Source organism: Salmo salar, chromosome 17 (genome assembly GCF_965601325.2).
Source record: "Salmo salar chromosome 17, fSalSal1, whole genome shotgun sequence".
NCBI classification, from domain to species: Eukaryota; Metazoa; Chordata; class Actinopteri; order Salmoniformes; family Salmonidae; genus Salmo; species Salmo salar.
In genome coordinates, this window is record NC_138307.1 from 17,670,220 (window position 1) to 17,688,326 (window position 18,107).

The 18,107-nt window shown below is 44.0% G+C and overlaps 2 protein-coding genes across 2 annotated transcripts; one reads left to right on the forward strand and one right to left on the reverse strand.

The window, feature by feature from the left end:
* Window positions 1–59: 59 nt before the first annotated feature.
* Window positions 60–10,005, reverse strand: LOC106575515 (UDP-D-glucose 4,6-dehydratase). The gene is made up of 10 exons (XM_082963518.1): window positions 9,603–10,005; window positions 9,383–9,449; window positions 8,648–8,716; window positions 2,220–2,306; window positions 1,948–2,090; window positions 1,679–1,777; window positions 1,213–1,256; window positions 885–1,094; window positions 522–612; window positions 60–409 (listed from the first exon to the last, which is right to left on the reverse strand). The coding sequence occupies exons 4-8, from the start codon at window positions 2,296–2,298 to the stop codon at window positions 905–907; spliced, it is 555 nt and encodes a 184-aa protein (XP_082819644.1). The 5' UTR covers window positions 2,299–2,306; window positions 8,648–8,716; window positions 9,383–9,449; window positions 9,603–10,005; the 3' UTR covers window positions 60–409; window positions 522–612; window positions 885–904.
* Window positions 10,006–10,130: 125 nt separating this feature from the next.
* On the forward strand, window positions 10,131–16,463 carry LOC106575501 (integral membrane protein GPR180-like). Its single transcript, XM_014152022.3, has 9 exons — window positions 10,131–10,399; window positions 10,931–11,080; window positions 11,364–11,564; window positions 12,065–12,245; window positions 12,413–12,462; window positions 12,565–12,722; window positions 12,998–13,189; window positions 13,303–13,380; window positions 15,017–16,463. The coding sequence occupies exons 1-9, from the start codon at window positions 10,261–10,263 to the stop codon at window positions 15,167–15,169; spliced, it is 1,302 nt and encodes a 433-aa protein (XP_014007497.1). The 5' UTR covers window positions 10,131–10,260; the 3' UTR covers window positions 15,170–16,463.
* Window positions 16,464–18,107: the final 1,644 nt, after the last annotated feature.

The window sequence follows — 18,107 nt, forward strand, 5'->3', positions numbered from 1 at the left end:
CTTTTGTATTTTGTCTTTGCATATCATGTGTCCTGAGTTTAGTATTCAACATTCAAGCCTGCGCTATAAAGTTATTTATTGACTATGATAAATATATTACATTCCACCTTCATTAGTAAAACATTTACAAAAATAAGGGTTCCCTTACACACCCACAGTGATTGAGATGGTTTGACTAGTGGAGGTCAACAACCCTAATTAAGACTGATGAATTGAACCAGTTGTGTTAATACAGGGCTGGAACAAAAGCCAGCACACCCTGTAGCTCTCCAGGAACAGGGTTGGTGACCATGAATACAGGAAGCAGATCTATGTGCTTATTGGTCTCTGGTATCAGGCTCAAAGGTATTTGGTTGGTCTTCTGGTTTGACATCTGGCCAGAAGTCTGGATTATCTTGGTACCATTTGACTGTGAAAAACAAATGAAGGAGAGGACACTTTTAGAGATTCACCCCTTGTGCTAAAATATATATGAAAGTCAATCTAAGGAATCCATAGAGTAATGTGTTCATGTACTGTACCTGTCCTTCTGATGTCCTCTGCCCATGACACTGCAGGCTTCCAGCCCAGCCTCCACAGCTTCTCACAGGGTACCTCAGGTTAACCACTGGCCTTGGGTGGGTGAGAGGTTCAACAATGTCAGTGTCTTAGGAGCCAATCACACAGCCTGCCTTTCTCACACTGGTTTCCATGGCAAAGACATGCTCAAAGGAAGTAAAGGCTCTGAAAAGTGTGATCCCTTTATACTTCATTCCCCGGTCAGGCACAAACTCAAGCCAGTTCTGCATCAGGTACATGCCTGACCTGTAACACACACTATTAGCAGATGTCTTTCAGTGGCTCAGTATAGACGACTACAGTGACCAGACACACACTTCACCTACCATCTTGATATGTTCTCTGGCTAGTTGAATGATGCATATCCTTCCATCTTGATAAGTTCTCTGGCTAGTTGAATGATGGATATCTTGAAGTCGGTCCCGATGTTGTAGGTTTCTCCCACCATCCCCCTCTCCAGGATGGTGTGGAATGCTTCAATGGCATCATCCACGTAGAGGAAGTGGCGAGATTGGGGGCTGGTCCCTTGGATGGTACTGTGGCAGAGAGGAGCATGGGATACATAGGCTTTATTTGAAACAATAACATATGAAGTAAAACATGTCCACATTGTCTGGGATGATGTCAGTGCTCTCTTAAAGTACAAGTATTTACCATTTTTTGTTTAGCTGAAGGAAGGACACGCATTTTGGAATGACCTGGGGGTAAAAAAAAAATAATAAAATTGTTGAGGCAGCTTAAAAGATCAGACACAACAGAAATATATAGACCTGTGGTTCACAACCAGGGGTACTAGGACCCCTAGGGGTACTTGAAGACTCATGAAACCATAGGGTTACTGGTAAAATGCACATTAGGGGGTACTTCAGAGGTACTCCGGGCAGAGCAAAATTCAGTTGGTGGTACAGTAACCAAAAAAGGTTGGGAACCACTGATATAGATACTATATTGACCTTCTCCAAGTACTGTTTGGGTTCATATACATTATTGCTCCTTGTTATTATAACAGGAAACTGAAAGAAAAAGCCAAATATTAATACAAAATAATACAAAAATGTATACATGCCTCACAGAAAAACTTGGTTCTAATTGTGGTATGTCTGTTGACAGTATTTACTACCTTGTGTCTCTCCCTGTAGGACAATACAAGACACTCAGTAGCTGCTTTAGACACAGAGTATGGGTTGCTGGGTCTTCTTGGGCTGGTTTCATCTAATTCCTACATGGGGGTAAAAGAGACCGCTTTTAACACTGGGGACTGACAGTACTGCAGACAAAGAACCTTAAAAAGTTGAGAAGTGGCACTCAAAAACTTCAAATGTAAACGTGGCATACACCTTACAAAAAGTTATGACAATTATGTCAGGATATCAGTGAAAGTGGACTGACCTTATACAGACTCTCTCCATACACCTCATCTGTACTAATTAAAATAAACTTCTCCACCTTGGCCTCAGAAGCTGCTTTCAGTAGCACCCTTGTCCCCTCCACGTTCACCATGTGGTATCTGGACGGCCATATGAAGGACGTCTCTGAAAAGGGGCCACAGAAACACATGGATGAATGTCTTGCTCTATGGGTCACTGAGTGTTGTCAACAATGCCTTTGATTGTGTTGTTACCATGCCAAAACAATCTAAACAGTAAAACGTCATTTCTTACCAACGTGTTTGAGCCGCAAAGTGAAAGACGATGTCGATGTTTTCTGTGGCAAACGTGTTTTAACAAGCATGGATTGCATACATCCCCCTGTTAAAGAAAAGGGACAAACCATGACACATATTCAAGCTAACAGTCTTTATGATTGTTTTTTAGATTTTTTTTTTTTACAATAAACAAAAACATACATAGACAAAAACAATAAACAACTTAACATTCATACATTTCCAAACATTAATCACATCATACTTACTCAGACCCAAATGTCCCCACCGTAACAACACCATATGTTGTTTGTAACGCTTTTAAGACTCTGGCCCATATGACTTCACATTGTGCTCTTTTGTTTCTGTCCTACACAGATTTTTTACAATATTTAAATAATAAAGCATTTGATTCTTCCATTTTCTTAAAGTTGGAGTATCATTTGACTGCCAGTATCTAAGTAATAGTTTATTCAATATAATTGTCCAACCCATTCGGTATCTCACCGCACCCCTATATGCCATGTCTTGAAATATGCAGAAAGACAGATTAAAAATAAACTTCCATTGTACAACTTCTGACAAATAGCTTTCTAACTGTTGGACCATAGCACTCCCAGAAGGCATGAATTATTGAGTCATTATTAGTTTTACACTTAAGACATTACTCTGCCGTTGTGCTGTAGAATTTGTGAATTTTGTCTCTTGTATAACACATTGTATACATTAGTTTATACTGGATTAAGCGTATATTGTCAATAACTAATTTTGTTCGTTATGTTCCAACACTCTCTCCATCTTGTGCCAATATCAGTTATTTTTAAGTCTTGGTTACAATAGTTTATACCTTTTTTTTCTAAGACATTGTTAGTTCAATAGGCTTTTTTTTGTGCAAGGTTTTGTATATATTACCTTTCATATGAGTATCTTTTCTTGACTCAAATAGGATTCCCTCAATATTGCTCTGATGTCCAAAAGCTTTCAGGTCAAAATTTCGAGATATTATTTTTATTTCACCTTTATTTAACCAGGTAGGCAAGTTCAGAACAAGTTCTCATTTACAACTGCGACCTGGCCAAGATAAAGCAAAGCAGTTCGACACATGCAACACACAGAGTTACACATGGAGTAAACAAACATACAGTCAATAATAAACAATAAACAATAAACAAGTCTATATACAATGTGTGCAAATGAGGTGAGATAAGAGAGCTAAGGCAATAAATAGGCCATGGTGGCAAAGTAAATACAATATAGCAATTAAACACTGGAATGGTAGATGTGCAGTAGATGAATGTGCAAATTAGAAATACTGGGGTGCAAAGGAGCAAGATAAATAAATAAATACAGTAGGGGATGAGGTAGTTGTTTGGGTTATTTACAGATGGGCTATGTGTACAGGTGCAGTGATCTGTGAGCTGCTCTGACCGCTGATGCTTAAAGCTAGTGAGGGAGATAAGTGTCTCCAGTTTCAGTGATTTTTGTAGTTCGTTCCAGTCATTGGCAGCAGAGAACTGGAAGGAGAGGCGGCCAAAGGAAGAATTGGCTTTGGGGGTGACCAGTGAGATATACCTGCTGGAGCGCGTGCTACGGGTGGGTGCTGCTATGGTGACCAGCGAACTGAGATAAGGTGGGGCTTTACCTAGCAGGGTCTTGTAGATGACCTGGAGCCAGTGGGTTTGGCGACGAGTATGAAGCGAGGGCCAGCCAACACGAGCGTACAGGACGCAGTGGTGGGTAGTATATGGGGCTTTGGTGACAAAACGGATGGCGCTGTGATAGACTGCATCCAATTTGTTGAGTAGAGTGTTGGAGGCTATTTTGTAAATGACATCACCGAAGTCGAGCATCGGTAGGATGGTCAGTTTTACGAGGGTATGTTTGGCAGCATGAGTAAAGGATGCTTTGTTGCGAAATAGGAAGCCAATTCTAGATTTAATTTTGGATTGGAGATGTTTGATGTGAGTCTGGAAGGAGAGTTTACAGTCTAACCAGACACCTAGGTATTTGTAGTTGTCCACATATTCTAAGTCAGAACCGTCCAGAGTAGTGATGCTGGATGGGCGGGTAGGTGCGGGCAGCGATCGGTTGAAGAGCATGCATTTAGTTTTACTTGTATTTAAGAGCAGCTGGAGGCCACGGAAGGAGAGTTGTATGGCATTGAAGCTCGTCTGGAGGGTAGTTAACACAGTGTCCAAAGAAGGGCCAGAAGTATACAGAATGGTGTCGTCTGCGTAGAGGTGGATCAGAGACTCACCAGCAGCAAGAGCGACATCATTGATGTATACAGAGAAGAGAGTCGGCCCAAGAATTGAATCATGTGGCACCCCCATAGAGAGTGCCAGAGGCCCGGACAACAGGCCCTCTGATTTGACACACTGAACTCTATCAGAGAAGTAGTTGGTGAACCAGGCGAGGCAATCATTTGAGAAACCAAGGCTGCTGAGTCTGCCGATAAGGATGTGGTGATTGACAGAGTCGAAAGCCTTAGCCAGGTCGATGAAAACGGCTGCACAGTATTGTTTCTTATCGATGGCGGTTATGATATCATTTAGGACCTTGAGCGTGGCTGAGGTGCACCTATGACCAGCTCTGAAACCAGATTGCATAGCGGAGAAGGTACGGTGGGATTCGAAATGGTTGGTAATCTGTTTGTTAACTTGGCTTTGGAAGACCTTAGAAAGGCAGGGTAGGATAGATATAGGTCTGCAGCAGTTTGGGTCAAGCCCCTTTGAAGAAGGGGATTGCCGCAGCTGCTTTACCTATCTTGGGGAATCTCAGATGACACGAAAGAGAGGTTGAACAGGCTAGTAATAGGGGTTGCAACAATTTCAGCAGATAATTTTAGAAAGAAAGGGTCCAGATTGTCTAGCCCGGCTGATTTGTAGGGGTCCAGATTTTGCAGCTCTTTCAGAACATCAGCTAACTGGATTTGGGAGAAGGAGAAATGGGGGAGGCTTGGGCGAGTTGCTGTGGGGGGTACAGGGCTGTTGACCGGGGTAGGGGTAGCCAGGTGGAAAGCATGGCCAGCCGTAGAAAAATGCTCTCAATTATAGTGGATTTATCGGTGGTGACAGAGTTTCCTATCCTCAGTGCAGTGTGCAGCTGGGAGGAGGTGCTCTTATTCTCCATGGACTTTACAGTGTCCCAGAAATGTTTTGAGTTTGGGTGCAGGAAGCAAATTTCTGCTTGAAAAAGCTAGCCTTGGCTTTCCTTACTGCCTGTGTATATTGGTTCCTAACTTCCCTGAAAAGTTGCATATCACGGGGACTGTTCGATGCTAATGCAGAACGCCACAGGATGTTTTTGTGCTGGTCAAGGGCAGTCAGGTCTGGAGAGAACCATGAGCTATATCTGTTCCTGGTTCTAAATTTCTTGAATGGGGCATGCTTATTTAAGATGGTGAGGAAGGCACTTTTAAAGAATAACCAGGCATCCTCTACTGACGGGATGAGGTCAATATCCTTCCAGGATACCCAGGCCAGGTCGATTAGAAAGGCCTGCTCGCTGAAGTGTTTCAGGGAGCGTTTGACAGTGATGAGGGGAGGTCATTTGACCGCAGACCCATTACGGATGCAGGCAATGAGGCAGTGATCGCTGAGATCTTGGTTGAAAACAGCAGAGGTGTATTTAGAGGGCAAGTTGGTTAGGATGATATCTATGAGGGTGCCCGTGTTTACGGCTTTGGGGTTGTACCTGGTAGGTTCATTGATAATTTGTGTGAGATTGAGGGCATCGAGTTTAGATTGTAGGATGGCTGGGGTGTTAAGCATGTCCCAGTTTAGGTCGCCTAGCAGCACGAGCTCTGAAGATAGATGGGAGGCAATCAGTTCACATATGGTGTCCAGAGCACAGCTGGGGGCAGAGGGTGGTCTATAATAGCAGGCGGCAACGGTGAGAGACTTGTTTCTAGAAAGGTGGAATTTTAAAAGTAGAAGTTGAAATATAAAACTTTAAGTTGCATTTATTTAAAGTTGTCTACATTGGTCAGTCCTAAATGTATTTTTAATTCTGTCATGGAAATAATTGTATTTCCTATTACCATGTCATTTATGGTTTCTATGCCTTCAGTTTTCCATGTGGGCCAATTTATCAGTGAATTCTGAAAAGCTATCCAAGGATTGTTCCAGAGGGAGTGAAATTAGTTCTTGTAGAATCCGTTTCATTTTCTTCCATGTTGTTACAGTGTTGTTAACTATGAATTTGTTCATGTTCTTAGCTCCATCCTTTGAAAACAGACACGTAAAAAGATTATTGGGATGAGCATGCGCATCTTCAATATGTACCCATTGTTCCTCTTTAGTGTATTTAACAACATGTTGCAAGTAAAAGCCTTGGGTGGTGAGTTGATACAATTCCAAATCTGGAAAGTTAAAAAACACCCTCAGACTTAGGAAGATGTTAAACTATCCTTTCAATTCAGTGGTATTTTCCCACATGAAGTCTGTTACGGGCCGAGTATACATTTGTAAATAATGTCTTCAGTGGGGTAATTGGTATATAACTGAAAATACACAGAACTAAAATATATGTATGTAAAGTGTTGGTCCCATGTTTCATGAGCTGAAATAAAAGATCAGAGAAATTTTCCATACCCACAAAAAGCTTTTTTCTCTCAAATGTTGTGCACACATTTGTTTACATCCCTATTAGAGAGCATTTCTCCTTCGCCAAGATAATCCATCTGACATGTGACATTTAAAGAAGCTGATTAAACAGCATGGTCATTACACAGGTGCACCTTGTGCTGGAGACAATTAAAGGCCACTCTAAATTGTGCAGTTTTGTCACACAACACAATGCCACAGATGTTGAGGGAGCGTGCAATTGGCAGGCAGACTACAGGACTGTCCACCAGAGCTGTTGCCAGATAATTGAATGTTCATTTCTCTATCGTAAGTTGCGTTGTTTTAGAGAATTTGTCAGTACGTCCAACTGGCCTCAACTGCAGACCACGTGTATGGAGTCGTGTGGGTGAGTGGTTTGATGATGTCAACGTTGTGAACAGAGTGCCCCATGGGTGGCGGTGGTATGGGTTATGGTATGGGCAGGCATAAGCTACGAACAACGAACACAATAGCATTTTATTAATGGCAATTTGAATGCACAGCGATACCATGACAAGATCTTGAGGCCCATTGTCATGCCATTCATCCGCTGCCATCACCTCCTATTTCAGTATGATAATTTAGATTTTATTTGTACCTTTATTTAACTAGGCAAGTCAGTTAAGAACAAATTCTTATTTACAATAACGGCCACCACGGCCAAACCCGGGCGACGCTGGGCCAATTGTGCTCCGTCCTATGGGACTCCCAATCACGGCAAGATGTGATAAAGCCTGGATTCGAACCAGGGACTGTAATGACGTCTCTTGCACTGAGATGCAGTGCCTTAGACCGCTGCACCACTCTGGAGTCCAATGCACAGCCCCATGTCGCAAGGATCTGTACAAAATTCCCAGAAGCAAAACATTTCCAAGTTCTTCCATGGCCTGCACACTCACCAGACGTGTCACCCATTGAGCATGTTTGGGTACTCTGGATCGACGTGTAGGGCAGCATGTTCCAGTTCTCGCCAATATCCAGCAACTTCGCACAGCCATTGAAGAGGAGTGGGACAACATTCCACAGGTCACAATCAACAGTCTGATCAACTCTATGCGAAGACGATGTGTCATGCTGCATGAGGCAAATGGTGGTCACACTAGATACTGACTGGTTTCTGATCAAAGCCCCCATCTTTTCTTAAGGCATCTGTGACCAACAGATGCATATCTGTACTCCCAGTCATGTGAAATCCATAGATTCGGGTCTAATGAATTCATTTCAATTGACTGATTTCCTTATATGAACTCTAACTCAGCAAAATCTTTGAAATTGTTGCATGTTGCGTTCATATTTTTGTAGAGTAAAATATAAAAATGTTGGGAGTCATGCCATTCTAAAGAGGTTTATTCTACCTGTAAGATTTTTGGGGAGATTGTTCCATTTAATTAGATCTGCTTTCAAGTTGTTGAGTAATGGAATAAAGTTAACTTTATGTTTGTTGTCACATATTAAGCATCCTAAGTATTTCATATTTTTTGTGGTCCACAAAGGATTGCTGTAGTTCGTGAGTTATTATTTTTCTAATTGCCATTATTTCAGTTCTTTTCAATGTTAATTTCCTATCCTTAGATTTTTGAGTATTCCAAAAATATTTTGAACAAGGGGGACATTGAGTTTAAAATATTAGTCAGGTATATCAGAAGATCGTTGGCAAATTAGTTCCTATTCATGTTTATTAATACGGATACCTGTTACATTTGAGTCCTGTCTAATTATTTCTGCAAGAGGTTCAATTGCCAGTGCAAACAGGAGGGGAGAGAGGACATCCCTGTCTCGTACCACTGGCACTCCATATACAGTGATGTTACATAACACCAGGACTTAGCAGTTCTCTCACCCTGATAAAGGTGTAGTTCTCATTCTCCTCTACAGACTCCAGGTTCCTGAGATTGGAACAGTAGTCCAGCTGTATGGGACCAGGAAAGGTTACACAGTCACTCCCAGGAAATTATGACAACTGGGCATTCTGCAGTCACATAATGTAGTAGTTCGGGTGTACAGGAAATAAGCTTCACTTCGTTTTTTTATTTACATTTTTTATTTTGTTGTCACATACACCGGATATGTGCAGTGAAACGTGTTGTCAAATCAAATCACATTTTATTGGTCACATACACATATTTAGCAGATGTTATTGCAGGTGTAGCAAAATGCGTGTGTTCCTAGCGCCAACAGTGCAGTAATATCTAACAATACACACAAGTCTAAAAAAGTAAAAGAATGGTTTTAAGAAATATAGAAATATTAGGACGAGCAATGTCGGAGTCCGGAGTATAAATATATATGGACAGCTGGACTACTGTAATTATGGACAGTATATGGATACAATATGTAGTATATCTGAAGAATACGTAGGATAGAATAGTTTATGTACAGCAATAGTAGAATAGGATAGACCTTAACTACAATACAGTATATACATATGAAGTGGGTTAAACATTATGTAAACATTATTAAAGTGACCAGTGTCAAATGTCTATGTTGTACCTTGGCTGCAAAGGGAATGAGAGGGCCCAGCTTGAACAGGGCTTGAATCTGTCGTTACAGGAAAGCACACTTAGCTCCTACTTACATTGTCAAAGTTGATGATACGCCAATCTGGATGCCTGTTGACTAGGGAGCAGACAAAATGGGACCCACTGTATTGGGAAAGAGTTACAGACGAAACGTATAGTATGCAATGAAATCTCATATTTTACATACATTGTAGATTCAACTTGCTTGTTTTCTGTAGTTTAAGTCTTTATCAGAACACTACCGATTGTCATTATGATGATGATTTGCTAACTTACATGAAACCTGCCCCTCCAGTCACCAGGACCGTGATGACAAAGTCCATCCCCGCACAACCTGTTGATGTCTCCTCACAACTCTTCTCCTGGATCTTCAGTTTTCGTTGAAGCCCAAAGGCACTCTCGTAGCGACATAAGTTATGCCTACCTTAGCTAGCTAACTAGCTTACCTGTGCTGGAGAGTGTCTTATTGAGTAAACAAGAGATCATCTCATAAACTATATGCGGGAACTGATGTTAAGTGATTGAGGCCATTCTAAAGCGAAACACATCGACAACACGTTAACGAACAGTTAGATAACGTTCCTCAGATGTTTGCGTTGTCACCAGTTCATGTCAGAAGCAGCTGATACTTTACAAACCACATCAGCAAAATGTAATGTGCAACTTTTGCGACAGTCTTTTGTTACTTTATGGCAATGTTGACACGTATCAGAGGGCTGTGTTTTGAGTTGGTCTTTTTTGGTGCCCACCCTTTTATCGCTCTCTGATTGGCTTACAGCTTTGACGTCGGTAGAGGTCCTTTTATGATTAGGTAAAACCTAAATCAATCAAACGTTCAGTGCAGATGGAACTCACCCTTTTTGACTAGACCATTCATTGTTGTCGAACAATCATCTTCTTTATATCTAATTTGATACGTCTCTTTTAGGAGACAATGTATCCGTTAATGTTCACACTTACAGCCTTCTTACTATGCATTCCAGCTACATTTGGAAAAACTGTGTCGGGAGTTTTCAAGAGCGATGCAGCCAGAGAGCAGAATGGACAGTACATCACAAAATTCATGTACAACGGTAGGTGTAGCAGTCTGAAGCTAGCGACAAATTCTGGAGGGAGGCTTGTGTGGACCTGGATACACATGCACCAAGATGACGTGATGCGTTTTATTATTGGATGTTTTATATAGGCTATAGTTGCAATGCTAATGTACATAAGGAAGCAACAGAACATGTGTTCTTAGTCTGGAAAGTGCTAATCTCTTGCATGGTGTTATTGGGTTCAAAGATCAAATCACATAGGTCTATGCAGTGTCTTAATAATAGGTTGGTTCAGTCTTAAATTAGTCCAGACCCATGAGCATCGGCAATGTCATTCTGTTCCCGGGTACAACATGTTGCCAAATGTGATAGCCAGGCAGTACATTAGAATCAATAGAGCTCCTTCCTTTATCACAGACGGTCTGCATATTCTGTAGGTTCAAATGAAACCAAATCCTCAGAAAGGTGGATTTAGTGTCCTGTCAGATCTCTTTCTCTCTCCCCTCTACCTCTTCTTCTCTCACACCCTCTCTTGTCTGTCCCTCCCTCTGTCTCTCTCTTCCCCAGTGGGTAGTGGTCTGGTGGTGTGCAGGCTGGAGAATGCTACCCTGGCCGTGGAGAAGGAGTCCAGACTGCTGCTCTTCCCGGAGACGGAGGACGGCTTTGACATCGACAACCTCAGCTGCCACGACCGCCTCTCCAAGGCACAGCTCTCCAGTGAGTGTGTCTCTGTGACTGTCACGTGTATTGTTGTTTGCATTCATGTCGTGCTGGCTTGTAGTAAACATGCATTCATAAACAAGAGGCATTTGGGAAAGTGGCATAAGTACCATCATTTACAGGACATATTCTGAATGTACTTGCAGTATGTTGCATCTGCATATGTAACCGACTGGTTATCAAACCTTGGTCGTCTGCATGACTTAAGGCCACATTAGCCCTCGGAGCAAAAGCCTAGGGCTTGTCACCCTCCTAACGTTGTTTCCCTCTCTCTGCTCAGTCCGTCTGAGAGAGGAGGAGCACAACCAGAGCATCCCCCACCTTCACTCCCCCACGGCCTGGATGGCGCTGTATGCAGACCGCTACACCTGTGGGGAGGGGGGCATCATCCCTGCCCACGGGGACCTGACCTTCACCATCCTGCTGTTCAACCCTGACTCGGCAGGCAACCCCCTGGAACACTTCAGCGCTGAGGAGGCAGGTCAGTACATGCACATACTTTAATATATGCATTTGGTGCACTGTAAATCGCTTTGGATGAAAGTGTCTGCTAGTCATAACACACTATTCTATACTTCTGAATTGAAGATATGACTAGGGCTCCAGACAGGACTGCACTGAATGCTTGACAAATTGTGTCCTCCTCACCCCTGGCACCCTGCCCCACCCTCCTTTCTTCCTACCCCTGCCCCCCTCTCCCTCCTTCCTACCCCTGTCCCCTTGACCCACCCTCCTTTCCCCCCTGACCCACCCTCCTCCCTACCACTGCCCCCCTTTACCCCCGCCCCCGCCCCCCCCGCCTCCCTACCCCCCCCGCCACCCTCCTCCCTACCCCCCCGCACCACCCTCCTCCCTACCACTGCCCCCCTTTACCCCCGCCCCACCCTCCTCCCTACCACTGCCCCCCTTTACCCCCGCCCCACCCTCCTCCCTACCACTGCCCCCCTTTACCCCCCCCCCCCCGATCCACCCTCCTACCAGGCCTGCATAGTTTCTACTGCCTGCTGATCCTGGCCTACTTTGTGGCGTCCTGTATCTACATTCAGCCTCTGTGGATGGCCCTGAGAAAGGGTGGGCCTATGCACACGGTGCTGAAGGTGCTCTCCACAGCCTTGGCCCTACAGGGGATCTCTGCCCTCTTCAACTACATCCACCTGGCCAGGTGAGTGAGACTCCATCCCAGTCATTGTTACAGTCACCTTTCAGCAGCCCTGTTCAGGTTTACATCAGTTACTGTATTACAGGATTGTCTTGTATTTCAGGATATTTGGATGAGTGAATATCAGTCTTGATGTGTAAAAACACACACCTGTCGCTCTCGTTCCACAGGTATGCCAGGGACGGAGTGGGCATTCCTATCATGGGCAGCTTGGCAGAATGTGAGTGTTTTATTCTCACTCTGTCGCTCTTGCTTCTTTCTTCGTATTGTCTTTCGTTCTTCCTTTGTGACTGTTGCCTGTTGTTGTTCTCCCATGCTGCAGTCTGTGACATGGTATCCCAGGTGTCCATGCTGTACATGCTGCTGAGTCTGTGTGTGGGCTGGACCCTGAGCAAGAACAGGAAGCCCCAGAGCAGACCTCTCCAGTGGGACTCCTCCCCCGCCTCCAAAGCCCTCGCTATGGGAGGGGTCGCCACACAGGTCAGAGCCTCATCAGCCTATCCATGGCCTTTAATCCCTTACCCCGAATTACTAAGCCCTGACCCTCAAACTAACGTCCATCTCACTGGATACAGTAGTCCCTACTACTCGCACTAACCTCTACTTTGCTCACACCATCCCCTATCCTGACCAATACTGTAACCCCCTATTAACTCTCAATTTCCCCTTTGGGATCAGTCAATAAAAACGCATTCAATACCAATGACCTAAATACCTTTCCACTGACTCTGTCTGTGTCGCTGCTGGGCCACTAGGGGGCGCTACTGCTGTGGGAGCAGTATGAGGAGACTGAGCACCACAGCTACCACGCCCAGCGCAGCATAGCGGGTCTGTTACTCATATCTCTACGTATCATCCTGGCCTTGTTGCTGGCCTCTGTGCTCTACACCATCATCAGCACAGAGAGGAGCGCCCTCAAGAGAGACTTCTACCTCAGCTTCGCCAAGGTAGGCGTAGAAATACAACACAGAATAGCTGGTAACCCTTTCCATGCGTTTATAGTGCCATCTACAGTGCATTATAAGATTGGTTATTCCAGTCTCACTAGTTTTTTTCTCAGGGTTGTTTTATCTGGTTCCTGTGCCACCCTGTGCTGGTCCTACTCTCTGTGGTCTTCAACGAGCATCAGAGAGAAAAGGTGAGAGGACGACACTCTATAGATATATATATACACTGCTCAAAAAAATAAAGGGAACACTTAAACAACACAATGTAACTCCAAGTCAATCACACTTCTGTGAAATCAAACTGTCCACTTAGGAAGCAACACTGATTGACAATAAATTTCACATGCTGTTGTGCAAATGGAATAGACAACAGGTGGAAATTATAGGCAATTAGCAAGACACCCCCAATAAAGGAGTGGTTCTGCAGGTGGTGACCACAGACCACTTCTCAGTTCCTATGCTTCCTGGCTGATGTTTTGGTCACTTTTGAATGCTGGCGGTGCTTTCACTCTAGTGGTAGCATGAGACGGAGTCTACAACCCACACAAGTGGCTCAGGTAGTGCAGCTCATCCAGGATGGCACATCAATGCGAGCTGTGGCAAGAAGGTTTGCTGTGTCTGTCAGCGTAGTGTCCAGAGCATGGAGGCGCTACCGGGAGACAGGCCAGTACATCAGGAGACGTGGAGGAGGCCGTAGGAGGGCAACAACCCAGCAGCAGGACCGCTACCTCCGCCTTTGTGCAAGGAGGAGCAGGAGGAGCACTGCCAGAGCCCTGCAAAATGACCTCCAGCAGGCCACAAATGTGCATGTGTCTGCTCAAATGGTCAGAAACAGACTCCATGAGGGTGGTAGGAGGGCCCGACGTCCACAGGTGGGGGTTGTGCTTACAGCCCAACACTGTTTGGCATTTGCCAGAGAACACCAAGATTGGCAAATTCGCCACTGGCGCCCTGTGCTCTTCACAGATGAAAGCAGGTTCACACTGAGCACGTGACAGACATGACAACGTCTGGAGACGCTGTGGAGAACGTTCTGCTGCCTGCAACATCCTCCAGCATGACCGGTTTGGCGGTGGGTCAGTCATGGTGTGGGGTGGCATTTCTTTGGGGGGCCGCACAGCCCTCCATGTGCTCGCCAGACTGCCATTAGGTACCGAGATGAGATCCTCAGACCCCTTGTGAGACCATATGCTGGTGCGGTTGGCCCTGGGTTCCTCCTAATGCAAGACAATGCTAGACCTCATGTGGCTGGAGTGTGTCAGCAGTTCCTGCAAGAGGAAGGCATTGATGCTATGGACTGGCCCGCCCGTTCCCCAGACCTGAATCCAATTGAGCTCCATCCACCAACGCCACATTGCACCACAGACTGTCCAGGAGTTGGCGGATGCTTTAGTCCAGGTCTGGGAGGAGATCCCTCAGGAGACCATCCGCCACCTCATCAGAAGCATGCCCAGGCGTTGTAGGGAGGTCATACAGGCACGTGGAGGCCACACACACTACTGAGCCTCATTTTGACTTGTTTTAAGAACATTACATCAAAGTTGGATCAGCCTGTAGTGTGGTTTTCCACTTTAATTTTGAGTGTGACTCCAAATCCAGACCTCCATGGGTTGATAAATTGGATTTCAATTGATTATTTGTGTGTGATTTTGTTGTCAGCACATTCAACTATGTAAAGAAAAAAGTATTTAATAAGATTATTTCATTCATTCAGATCTAGGATGTGTTATTTTAGTGTTCCCTTTATTTTTTGGAGCAGTGTATATTGTACAGACTCATTCAGAAGGTTTTTGGTGTTGATGTTTGTGTGTGTGTCTGTGTTTCTAGGTTGTGACAATCGGTGTGATTCTATGCCAGGCGATCTCGGTGGTGATCCTCTACCAGCTTTTCCTGTCCCGTAGCTTATACTGGGAAGTATCTTCTCTCTCCTCTGTCTCACTACCCCTCACCATGTCTAGAGGGGTCCGGGGACGCTACTGACCCCGCGTGCAGGGGGAACACTTTCACTGTGACACCTGCAGTTCAAGGGACAATACTTCCACTCCTCTCTACACAGACGGGTGAGGAAAGAGCGGAGGGTGGGATGGAGAGAAGGAAGTAGGAAGTTCACCCACAAATATAGAAGAGGAATGATGGCCTGCTCATGTATCTGGATAGCACACCTATTTAATACCCTCCCAAACAGGATGAGAGTGAGACCTGGGTTTAAGCGCACATAAAGTATGTATGTAAATGACTCATTTGTTAGTATACAACAGATGTGGACACAGGTAACTGCCAAAATAATGGTAACACTTAAAACAGGTGCTTCCACACAGGTGTGGTTCCTGGGTTAAGCAATTCACATCCCATCATGCTTAGGGTCATGTATAAAAATTCTGTCTGCCATGGCTGTGGCCCTACAGGATGATAATGCCCCCATCCACAGGGCACGGGTGGTCACTGAATGGTTTGATGAGCATGAAAATGATGTAAACCACATGGCAGTCTCAGTCACCAGATCTCAACTGGGGACGGTGTTTTCCACCACCATCAACAAAACATCAAATGATGGAATTTCTCATGGAAGAATGACGTCGCATCGCTCCAATAGAGTTCCAGAATCTATGCCAAGGTGCATTGAAGCTGTTCTGGCTCGTGGCACAACGCCCTATTAAGACACTTTATGTTGGTGCTTTCTTTATTTTGGCAGTTACCTGTATGTTAGTCTTATTTACAATTGTAATATGTATGTATGTATGTATGTATGTGTGAAATTGTGTTTTATTTTGAATGTCAAACTTTGGCTGGATTTGATGTCTCTTTTTCATTTTCAGACAGAGTATAAGACTCCCAAAATGTTTATAATAGATTACAATGAAAGGTTACTGATTGTCAAATTCCCTGTTAAGTCTTATTCATTGCCGATAAAGATATCCAGGCGCGGACTGAAATACATTTGTTTACCGTTGATCCATAGAGATATGGATCCATGTTCAGTGTGGTAAATCTCAAACCAATAATATAGTCTGATCTTAACTCTGTCAGAAATAGAAAGTTGCGTCGTTTTTTTTAACAGAGTTGCTTCACACTGTTTTACTGCTGTTTCATTCTATTGTCGTCAATTGATGGTTCTTTCTACGAGGTTCAGGTTTAGGGTGTGCTGAAGCTATTACAGAAATCTCATGGAATCTTTGTATCATCCCCAGCACTCCAACACTGCAGCTAGTTGCATGTGTGAGAATCATATTACTATTATTATTTGTGTAATTATTGAATCATACTTGAATATGAACGCTTGGTATTGTTTTGTCTGACATTGGAGCTAGACATGTGTAATGTTTAAATGCAGCTTTATTTTCTTTCTCAATCGTCGCAAGTGCCTGAGAAGACAATCACTTGGCTAGTAGAGAAGGTACCTGTGTTTGTCTATGAAAAGATGGGTTTCACATTGACATAGGTAACCAGTCTGATAGTTAAGTTATGCGGAGATATTGGGGGGGGGGGGGGGGGGGGGGTCAACAGAGCAGTGACTGTGTAATGTTCCTATTAAGGCTGTTTAAATTCATTACTGTATACTTTGTAAAATAAGTCTTTATCAGATGCTGATGCAATACAAGAAAATGTCTGCAGGGGGCAGCAGTTCTCTTGATCTGTTACAGTAGACCAGCGTTTCTCAACCCTGGTCCTCCAGTACCCCCAACGGTAAACACTTGTATTGTAACCCTGGACAAGCACAGCTGATTCAACTTGTCAACTAATCATCAAGCCCTCAATGAGTTGAATGAGGTGTGCTTGTCCAGGGCTACAACGAAACGGTCTATTTTTGAGCAAAGACACTGCTGTAGACTACTCTCAACCAATGCACACTCAAACCACAGAAGTTACCAGTGTCTTTGCTCAAACTGCCTGCATTCTCATTCAACAATCAAACACATGATAATTCTGGAAGGACAAACCATGAAATGCCACTACGACGCTCCACCTTGAGTACACAAACAGTTTTCTGCTCTCCACTTCCTCAAACGGATCTAATATCAAACACTAACATCAGAGCTAAGCCAAGTCAGTCTCACTTTATTTGGGTAGTTGCTTGCAGATAGATAATCATCTTTGGTTGGTCATTGGTTTCAGTCCTTCTGCTATGAATTCCAGTATGTGACACTAAATAGGCCAATATAACTAGTAGCCTACACAACACAGTCAAAGATGTGGAAACATGTTGTGGAATGTGGTTAAACTAACCCCAGACTTCTAAACAATAAACAGTTAAAAGCGGCAGAGTCGTGTTACTGACGTTTCTCCACTACCTGCCTGTTTTCTTGTTTGGTGGTTTCAGAGTCACTGTCAGCTGGTTATAATCCTTGTTTTCTGGATGCTCTTCTTTCACTCATTTTACCTTCATGTTGCAAAAGATCAAGAACATACCATGAACTATGATGGTGGTGTTTACACAGGCAGCCCAATTCTATTATTTTTTCCACTAATCTATCTTTTGACCAATCAGATCTGCTCTGAAAAAAATCTGATGTGATTGGTCAAAAGACCAATTAGTGGGGGGAAAAAATATCAGAATTGGGCAGCCTGTGTAAACGCAGCCTATATGGCACTGAACCTTAGATGAATTTGAACCTTAGATGAATTAAAACTATTTGAGAATGGTGGGCTATTAGTGACAATGAGGACTAGGCCAGCAGCAAAGTAGTGCTCAGTCCCACACCAGTGCCATACTGCTGTTTAACCAGGTGCTCCTGTGCTGGTTTACAAACATCAGTGGCTCCCTTCAGACCAGACCATGGCGTCCATCTTGGGTCTTTTCAGGACACCGGTTACCCACTGGGCTATTTCTGACCTCAGGCACACCAGGACACTGTGGGCTGAGGGGGATGAATACACACAGGACTTATTTTCCTGCAATACCACCATTAACTCCCTTTCT

Excerpts from the sequence above, each read along its gene's own strand:
- LOC106575501 (XM_014152022.3), top strand. The coding sequence starts at position 10,261 with ATGTATCCGTTAATGTTCACACTTACAGCCTTCTTACTATGCATTCCA. Across the intron at positions 12,246-12,412 it reads AACTACATCCACCTGGCCAG|GTATGCCAGGGACGGAGTGG; the intron begins GTGAGTGAGACT and ends CTCGTTCCACAG. Across the intron at positions 13,190-13,302 it reads TCTACCTCAGCTTCGCCAAG|GGTTGTTTTATCTGGTTCCT; the intron begins GTAGGCGTAGAA and ends TTTTTTTCTCAG.
- LOC106575515 (XM_082963518.1), bottom strand. The coding sequence starts at position 2,298 with ATGCAATCCATGCTTGTTAAAACACGTTTGCCACAGAAAACATCGACA. Across the intron at positions 1,257-1,678 it reads CCTACAGGGAGAGACACAAG|GTCATTCCAAAATGCGTGTC; the intron begins GTAGTAAATACT and ends TTTTACCCCCAG. Across the intron at positions 1,095-1,212 it reads CTTCAGCTAAACAAAAAATG|TACCATCCAAGGGACCAGCC; the intron begins GTAAATACTTGT and ends TCTCTGCCACAG.